The 10,000-nt window shown below is 17.2% G+C and overlaps 5 protein-coding genes across 5 annotated transcripts in view; 1 reads left to right on the forward strand and 4 right to left on the reverse strand.

The window, feature by feature from the left end:
- The window catches only part of PADL01_0621200 (nuclear polyadenylated RNA-binding protein NAB2, putative), a gene marked incomplete at both ends in the record, with an annotated part of 3,896 nt that extends 2,904 nt beyond the window's left edge, over positions 1–992 (reverse strand). Inside the window, 4 exons of the mRNA XM_028680947.1 lie at positions 1–191; positions 326–369; positions 481–634; positions 810–992. The exon at positions 1–191 is cut by the window's left edge and continues 185 nt beyond it. Coding sequence (XP_028537374.1) covers positions 1–191; positions 326–369; positions 481–634; positions 810–992 — 572 coding nt within the window. The remainder of the gene's footprint in view (positions 192–325; positions 370–480; positions 635–809) is intronic.
- A 2,290-nt stretch (positions 993–3,282) lies between these two features.
- PADL01_0621300 (ferredoxin--NADP reductase) lies at positions 3,283–4,398 on the forward strand (the record flags this gene model as incomplete). The annotated part of the gene is made up of 1 exon (XM_028680949.1): positions 3,283–4,398. The coding sequence occupies one exon, from the start codon at positions 3,283–3,285 to the stop codon at positions 4,396–4,398; it is 1,116 nt and encodes a 371-aa protein (XP_028537375.1).
- A 475-nt stretch (positions 4,399–4,873) lies between these two features.
- PADL01_0621400 (EGF-like membrane protein,putative) lies at positions 4,874–5,735 on the reverse strand (the record flags this gene model as incomplete). Its single annotated transcript, XM_028680950.1, has 3 exons — positions 4,874–4,953; positions 5,125–5,385; positions 5,483–5,735. The coding sequence occupies 3 exons, from the start codon at positions 5,733–5,735 to the stop codon at positions 4,874–4,876; spliced, it is 594 nt and encodes a 197-aa protein (XP_028537376.1).
- A 1,398-nt stretch (positions 5,736–7,133) lies between these two features.
- PADL01_0621500 (RNA-binding protein mei2 homologue, putative) lies at positions 7,134–8,420 on the reverse strand (the record flags this gene model as incomplete). The annotated part of the gene is made up of 1 exon (XM_028680951.1): positions 7,134–8,420. The coding sequence occupies one exon, from the start codon at positions 8,418–8,420 to the stop codon at positions 7,134–7,136; it is 1,287 nt and encodes a 428-aa protein (XP_028537377.1).
- A 1,247-nt stretch (positions 8,421–9,667) lies between these two features.
- Positions 9,668–10,000, reverse strand: part of PADL01_0621600 (superoxide dismutase [Fe]) — a gene marked incomplete at both ends in the record, with an annotated part of 1,883 nt that continues 1,550 nt past the window's right edge. Inside the window, 3 exons of the mRNA XM_028680952.1 lie at positions 9,668–9,726; positions 9,850–9,909; positions 9,994–10,000. The exon at positions 9,994–10,000 is cut by the window's right edge and continues 113 nt beyond it. Coding sequence (XP_028537378.1) covers positions 9,668–9,726; positions 9,850–9,909; positions 9,994–10,000 — 126 coding nt within the window. The remainder of the gene's footprint in view (positions 9,727–9,849; positions 9,910–9,993) is intronic.

Here is a 10,000-nt window from a genome sequence, read left to right on the forward strand (position 1 = left end):
TTATTTTTATCATAATGAATTTTTCTAGTACTAGAACTGGAAGAACATGATCTCATACTCAAGCCCCTCTTCTGTCTTCTTTTATTTCTATTTTTTGAGAAATACATATCGTCATTTGAATATTTACTGCTTGCAAGACTCCTAGATCTTCGTCTCGTATCAGACATATTTCTTTTATCATAATCATCCTCCTAAAATAAAAAATAAAAATAAGACAATATATATAGCAGTTATAGGATTTATATTACTTCAACATATATGTAACTATATAAGAATATTTTTTTTTTTTTTTTTATATTTTTTTTATATTTTTATTTATGTTTACCCCTCCTTTTTTGTTATGTACACTTGATACCCTATTTTTCGAATCTAAAAAAAAAAAAATAAAAAAATAACAATATAATCAAGGTATTCACATATATATATATTTATATTTATATATATTTTTATTTTTTATTGCTATGGATTCCCTTGTAGTACCTCTACTTCTGTTCGATTTTGAATATTCATCATGTTGTTTTTCTCTAACACTTGATGATTTATTTGATTTATCATTTTTCAAATAAGTGTCGCTTTTCTTTTGTTTTTTTATGTCACTCATAAGTTTCATTAACCAGTCTACAAAAACGGTGGTCTACACATACAAAAAAATAATAAATAAATAAATATATATATATGTATATATTAAATACATACACACAATAATACATGTAGAAAAAAAAAAAAAAAAAAAAAAAAAAAAAAAAATACATATATATATATATATATATATACACATATACATATGTTTTATTTTTATATTTCCTTACGTGATCTCCTAAGAAATCCTTCAATTCATTGCACATAAATTCACTGCTACTTTTAGCGTTCCCAGCCATATGCCACACATATTCTGTCAATATATCTACTTCATACTCTCCTAACAATTCTCTTAATTTTTCTGTTATTATGGTTTGATATACTTTTTGTTCCTCTTTACTTTTAGTTAACATTTTGTTCTTTACAAATAAGTATAATATATAATATGTAATTATATATTATAATTGGTAAAGATGAAACTATAATAAATAAATATTAAAAAATATATATGTACATATATATATATATATATATATATATATATATATATATATTCATTTATATGTTCTATTTTTTTTTTTTTTTTTTTCTGACAGATTATTTTTTTTTTGTTGTAGTTATTATATTCTATATTATATCTATTCAGTTGATTTTTCTATAAGTCATATAAAAATATGTGAAATTCATTTTATCTTTTTTTTTTTTTTTTTTTTTTTTTTTTTTTTTTCTTAATTTGGTGTATACAATATTCTCTATCTTATTTTTATATTTTGTGTTAATAATTGATTGGTTTTTTCTTTTGATAAAAAAAAAAAAAAAAAAATGAGTAATATATTTACAAATGTTATATATATATATATATATATATATATATATATATGTTGAATTTTAATTTGTTCCACCTCAAATGGTTAATCTCAAATAATATAAATATAAATTATTAAATATATTATAATATATGTATATATATATAGTAATGGTAATTTCTTTTTTCTTCTTTAATTATTAACTCTTATTGTAAATATATAAATGTATAAAAAAAATGTATTTATTATAATTATATACATATAATAATATATTTATATATTTTTTATATTTTATTTACAACTTTTAATTATTCATATTATATATATATATATATATATATAGTGAGGCACATAATTTATTATTAAATTAGCAAATCAATGAATACAAATTATAATTTTTATATAATGTTATAAATATATAATAAAATACGTACTATTTTATATTTATATTATATATATTAATAAGATCTTTAAAAAAAGAAACTATATGTATAAATATATATATATATATATATATATATATATATATATAATGAGAAGTATTTTTTATAAAAGAAAGAAAATATAAAATTTAATAATATATATTATATTATATATATATAATATAATATTATTAAAGGCAAAAAAGGAAAAAAGGAATTGTGATAATACTATACAATAATAATAACAATAATAAAAATCAAAAAAAAAAAAATAATATAATATAATATATTATCTATATATATATATATATATATATATATATATATATATATATAATGAGGGAAAAATATTATATATATATATTACTATATACTATAATATAAAATAACATGTATTGTATTAATTTATTAATTTATTTGCGCATATATTTTTTTAACACGTATATAATAATAAATAAGGGTTATACAATTTATATGTTTTTTCACTATATTTATTTTTGCTATAATAATAATATATTACAAATATATATAATATATATGTATAAATATTTTTTTTTTTTTTTTTTTTTTTTTTTTTTTTTCTTTTTGTGGGTTTTTTTTAATATCGTACTATTATATTATATAATATTTTATGTTATTTTCTTCTTATAATTATATATATTTAGAAAAAAAAAATTTATATAAAATTTTTTTGCTTACATTGATATGTTTTATTAAAATGTATGACTAATATAAATTTCCTATAAAGGGGAATAGTCAGTCTCTATATTTAAACATTTGTCATATATTTATAAACAGAACTAAAAGAAAATACAATTAAAAAAAAAAAATTTTTTTTGGGGAATATCATTTTCTCCATATATATATATATATATAAATAGATTTATTTTTGACATATATATATATATATATTTTTAATATATACACCCCCACATATATATATATATATATATATTAAATCATTTTGATATAATTAATTAGTAATGGTCCCTTTTTGATGTCTATATATTATTTATCTTTTCAAAAAAATGTTAATTTAAATATAAATAAAAATGATCCTGAGGAATATAATTTTTTTAAAAATGAAAATGAAAGAATTGATGATTTAATTCCTGAATTTATGACTGAATATTTTGAATGACTGTAAAAGTTTATATTGGTGAAGTAGAGAAAGAAAATAAAAATAAATTAATATCACATATATATAATAATTAATAAATGATAAAATAAATTAATCTTTATATAAGAAAAAATTTGTATATATGATCCTATTTTTCTTGTAAGATTATGAATAATTTATAAAATAAAAATAAAAATAAAAAAAAAAATATATATATATATATATATGTATATATTTATATATTTATATATATTTGTTTTGTTTCATATCATTTCATGTTAAATTATTTTCTATTTTTTTTTTTTTATTATTTTATTTTAATTTTTTTTTTGTTATTTTTATTGAATAACGTTAAATGAAAATTTATTTTGTTGTTATCTTGCCTGTGTTAATACGTGGAGTGAGTTGCATAATTAAAAATGTTTCAAGTAATATATCTAATAATATGACAGCCCACTCACCATTCTTTTTTGTGCATAATAAATACAAAAGGAATAGAAATTTTAAATTGAAAAATAATAAAGACGAGAATAATTTTATTAATATATATACTGTCAAGAATCCATTAAAATGTAAAGTTGTAGATAAAATTAATTTAGTAAGAACAAATTCACCTAATGAAGTTTATCATTTAGAAATAAACCATAATGGTCTCTTTAAATATGTAGAAGGCCATACATGTGGTATTATACCTTATTATAATGAACATGATAATAAAACAAATAAAGATATTAATAAAGATGATAATATAATAAATACCAATAATAATACAATTCATAATAATATATCTCCAATTAATATTAAAAAACAATTATGTGCTAGATTATATTCTATATCTTCTAGTAATAATACTGAGAATTTGTCAGTTGCTGTAAAAATACATAAATATAAACAAAAAGACAATGACTCAAATATTATAAATTATGGTTATTGTTCAGGTTTTATAAAAAATTTAAAAATTAATGATGATATATATTTAACAGGTGCACATGGATATTTTAATTTACCTAATGATGCTATACAAAAAAATACAAATTTTATTTTTATTGCAACAGGAACAGGTATCTCTCCATATATTTCATTTTTAAAAAAATTATTTGCATATGATCATAATAATATAAATAATAGAAATAGTAATTATACTGGTCACATAACTATTTATTATGGAGTATATAATGAAGACTCCATTTTATATTTAAATGAACTTGAATATTTTCAAAAAATGTATCCTAACAATATAAATATACATTATGTTTTTTCGTATAAACAAAACTCCGATGCCACAAGTTTTTACGTGCAAGATGAAATATATAAAAGGAAAACAGAATTCTTAAATCTTTTCAATAATTATAAATGTGAATTATATATATGTGGTCATAAATCAATCAGATATAAAGTTATGGATATTTTGAAAAGTGATGACCAATTTGATGCAAACAAAAAGAAAAGAGTTCACGTTGAGGTGTATTAATACAAAAAAAAAAAAAAAAAAAAAAAAAAAAAAAAAAAAATTATCATCTATATAAAATGTAATGAAATATTACAAATATGTTATATATTTATGCATAAATGTTAATATATATATATATATGTATATATTTATATAAATTTTTATATATATCATGTGTGTGATGGTACTAAATATGTACACGCACATAAAAAAATACACTATCATTTCATGATTATATAAACAACTTAATATTTTTTTAAACAATAACTTTTTATAATGTTAATCTTTTTTTGTCCCTTTAAATACTGAAAAATAACTTAACAGTGAATTAGAAAAAAATTCAAAGCATACATTGCAGCAACAAAGGAATAAAACCAACACACTAATTATGTATATGATCCACCACATGGCATACGTAACTATAAAAATAAATATATATATTATATATACTTATATATATATATATATATATATTTATATTTATATGCTATTTCTTTTATTTTTCTTTAAAATAAAGGCTTTTTTTACCAGGTGTATGATAAATCACATATTTGGATAGTCCTTTTCGAATTTGCTCTAAAAAAAAAAAAAAAAAAAAAAAAAAATATTATAATAGCTATCCAGCTAGCCAAAAATATAACAACATAAAAAAAGTAAATATAAATAAATATATATATATATATATATATATATATATTTATATATATGTTTCATTTTATTTTTTTATTTCTTTATTTTTTTGTTTACCGTCACATGGTGGGGGAACTTCCACCTTTTCGTTTCCCCAATTTAACATGGTTGCACTTTGCATATTTTTTTGTGTCCATCCATTATTACATTTGCAAATAATTCTGTTCAATTTCATAATAAATATGCAAGTTCCATTTAAACAAGGATTTGTTTCAGGAAATGAGCAAGGATTATTTTCAATTTCGCAATTCTTTCCTTTGAAAAAATCTCCACATTCGCATTTATAGTATGGTTTATCACTCGTAGGTACACATTTGCCTTAAAATAAAATAATAATAATATGTAAACAAAATTACATATATATATATATATATATATTATATTATTTCATTTAACTTAATCATACCCGTCTTACATAAAGCCATAGAACATGATTCATTCATGCCGTATATATTACAATCCTTTTCACACACATTCCATGTTTCTTTACAATCAATTCCTTTCTCATTCTCATTACATAAACATAATTGTTTATTATCTTCTAATACGTAACAATCATGTTTACAATTATGTGGGTTAACACAATCTTTACAAAAGGTAATATTATATTTCTCAAGAAAATAAAAAATTAATAATAGTCCTATAATCAATTGATAAAATCTAAACATAACGCATATCTCAAAATGTATAAAAGAAAAAAAAAAAAATTCAACATAATAATATATTATAATATAATATAAGTTAATTAAAATATATACATATATATATTAAGTATTAATTATTTTTTAAATGAAAATATTTAACCAAATATGTATAATGTATAATGTGTAAATCGTAATTCTAAATTTTTTTTTTTTTTTTTTTTTTTCCAAAAATTTAATTCGAGCCATTCATTTTTTTCAAGAAATAATAATTTTCATTATGTTTTACACATTTTAACAATTAATATTAAACGTAACTCATAAATAATATTAATATATTCTTGAATATTTTATTTTTATCATCTACATATATTAACCATAAATATGTCATGAGTTATTTTTATTATCCATTTTACATTAATATATTTAATATTTTTATGAGATATACAATAAGAAATATATGAATTAAAAAATATTTATATTTTAATATAGAAGCAATGAATACTTAATATAAATATTATTATTAATACAAGGAAATATTTATTTCAAGTTAAACTGTAGCAAAAATTTAAGATAGCGAGGGAGTTCATAAAACTTATCAGAATATTACTAACCATAATATTTTACTTAACGGTACAAAAAAAAAAAAAAATATATATAATATATATAATATATATATATATATATATATTTATTTATTTATATTGTTCAAAATATGTTTTCATTAAGGATATAAAAGAACAATTACCGATTTGATAATTATATATTCACAAATTTTTATTGTTTTATTTATTTTAAATGTTGCTAAAGTTATATATTACTGAAGAAGCTTGATTTAATTTGTTTATAAATAAAATGTATACATATATATATATACATATAGACAAGAATATAAAAAATATAACTCTTTTATATATTTTAAATATATATGATACATTGACAATATATATTCAAATACAAATAAAAACATTAATATTATATTTTAATCAATAAAATAAAAATAAATTAACATATATACATAAGAATATATAATTATCACATATAAGTGTATATAAATAAATTTCATTTTTTTTTTTTACACATTATTATTTATAATAGATATATTTTATTTGCATATAATTAAAATAATCATTTTGATACATTATATTTAATGCGGAAAAAGAAAAAAAAAAAAAAAAAAAAAAAAAAAAAAGCAAATAAATAAATAAATAAATAAATAAATAAAAGAAGATAATATATAAGATAACATGAATAATAAATTATACACATATATATATATATATATATATATATATATATATATTTATGAATCAATATGTAAATTCTACAAACATAAGAAAGTTAATTTATTAATTTTTTTAATTTTTTATTTTTTATTTTTATTATTATTTTTTTTTTTGTGTGTGTCTATATAAATTTTTGAATTTAAAATTTTTGAGATCTTAATTTAATAGATGGTAAAGGGCCATCTGATTCAGGCCATGAAACAGATATACCATTTTGAAAAAGTATAGGTTTATATTGTGGTATTGGTATAGTCATAATTGCTGAATTTCTATAATGCTCAATATTTGCTTTTAATCCTTGTACTCTTCCCCATGTAACCGAACAGACTTTGTTACTTTTAAATGCATTTAATTTATAATTATTAAAAAATTTGATAAACAGTTCAGCATAATATGGATGTATAAAATTAATAAAAGCATATCCAACATTACATTTATTTCTAAAATCAATTGGTAAATAAAAAAAATCATATAATCCTTTAAAATGTTCATTCATTACATCCATCAACATATTTTGTGTATATTTGTTTGGAATATTTCTGAGCATAACTGTTGTAAGAATCTTACTCTTATTATTATTATGACAATTATTCATATTATTATTTGTATGATTTTCCAAATCTTGGATATTTAGTATCGTACCTAGGGGTATTTCATCCTCACATTTGTAAACGGAACAATCAATATAATTATTTTTCTTATTATTTAATTTATCAAATTCATTTATATTATTATCATTATTTGTTCTGTTATTAGTTTCATTATTCACCTTTTTGTTGTTATCATTAATTTTTTTATTGCTGTTCATATTATTTCTCAAATTTACCTGACTTGTGCAGGTGTTATTTAAAGTACGATTACACACAGAAAAATTATGATTTAAATTAAAATTATTTATATATGAATTATTATTAAAATGAATAGAATTATTTGCATCATTAATGACTGAATTATTTTTAATAATATTATTTATTTCATTATATATAATATTATTATTATTATTATTATTATTGTTAACGGCATGATATTTCTTTATATTATCTGTTAACAGATCATTATTTTCATTTATTATGGTATCATTATCTTTATCACTATCTTCATCAGAATTCATGTGTATAACAGTTGAGATTGTATTTAATTCAATTTCTTCATCTTTATTTTGTGGATGCAATATATTTGAATCATTACATAATGTAGAATATTTTAATGTGTGCCTATCATTATTAGTTTCTTTATTATTCACATTATTAATCTTTATATTCATATTATCTTTTTCTTCTTTTAATATTTTGTCCAAATGTTTTAATGGGCCTTCATTATTGTTTATATTGTGTAGTATATATGGAGATATATATGTATTTTTTACATGAATAATTCTGGTGCCTTTGACATTACTCATATTTATCTTTTCATCTATCATAGGCATTTTGATAAAAGAAAAAAAAAAAAAAAAAAAAAATATATATATATATATATATATTAATGTATTATTTGCAACACTTTTTGGTTATTGTCTCTCCTCTATTTTTTATTTATTTTTAAAATATTTTTTTATATCAAATAAATTAGTCCAAATATATATATATATTATATAATTACATGTTATATTCCTTTTTCCAAATATTTAAAAAAATGTGGATTTCATATTCTTATGAAAAAAAAAAAATAAATAAATATTACGAAACAACTTTAAAAACGGGAATAAAAAAAAAATATGTAAAATCTCAATTTTTAAGAATTATATATTTAATAATATTCCATCGATATTTAGCATACACATTAAATGTTGGAGCATACAGATATATACAAAAATTAAAACACAAAATAATTATAATCAGTTATAACATTTAAAGTATTTACATAACTTTATTTTTTCTTATAAACATATATAATATAATATATATTATATATATATATATATATATATATATAAAGGAAGAAATAAATAAATTAAAAAAAAAAAAAATATATGATATAAAAAATACGAAATGAATTTGGCACTTTTTTTGTTCTTTTACAATTGACGGTTTTTTTTTTTTTTTTTTTTTTTATTCTATTTTTAAAAAGAGTACCATTTTAATCTAATTCATTGATTAATTATTTGTCATATTATTTCTCAATAATCAAAATAAGTAAAACAAAAAGAAGAAAACTTGTATGATTTTATAAAAAGAGAATATTTCCACACATGCAAATGTTATATGTAAGCACAAGATGCATCTATTATTTTTATTATATTTTGATAATTTTAAAATATTTTTAAATGAAATAAAAAGATTTTAATTAAAATATTCGTTTTATAAAAATAATATTATTAATACATATAATACATCGAAGAAAAAATCCTATGAGTCAAATTGTATCTATTAATTATAATAGATTTTTTTTTGTTCTATACATTAGTATGTACTTATTATATATTATCTTAATTGTATTCAATATATAATTTTCATTTAGTTTTTATAACTTTTAATTATATTTTTATTTCAAATTTTATATAATATTCCTTTGTTAAAATAAATATACACAATATATATTTATTTATATTAATAAGAATAGTTCAAAGAAAAAAAAAAAAAAAAAAGAAGAGAAAATGATATAAAAAAAATGAATTTTATTCAAAAAATAATATTAAAAAGAAAAGGAAAAAAATGAAAATTTTTTTTGTATATCTTAATTTGAAATGGACAAATTATAATTGGCAAAATCCCAATTTATTTTATTAAACCATTCTAAAAAATAAAATAAAAAAAAAATATATATATATATATATATAATTATTTTATGAATGAATATATTATGATTATTCGTAAAATGCATTTTATATATTCACTATAATACTACTTTAGACAAACCTTTTATATAATCAGCTCTCGAGTTTTTATAATCCACATAATAAGAATGTTCCCATATATCTTTAAAAAATTAAAAATAATAAAAATGTGTCACAAAAGGTATAATATATATATATATATATATTATTTTCTTTTCCTATTTACCTAATGT

Source organism: Plasmodium sp. gorilla clade G2 (assembly GCF_900097015.1).
Source record: "Plasmodium sp. gorilla clade G2 genome assembly, chromosome: 6".
Classification (NCBI taxonomy): domain Eukaryota; phylum Apicomplexa; class Aconoidasida; order Haemosporida; family Plasmodiidae; genus Plasmodium; species Plasmodium adleri (nom. inval.).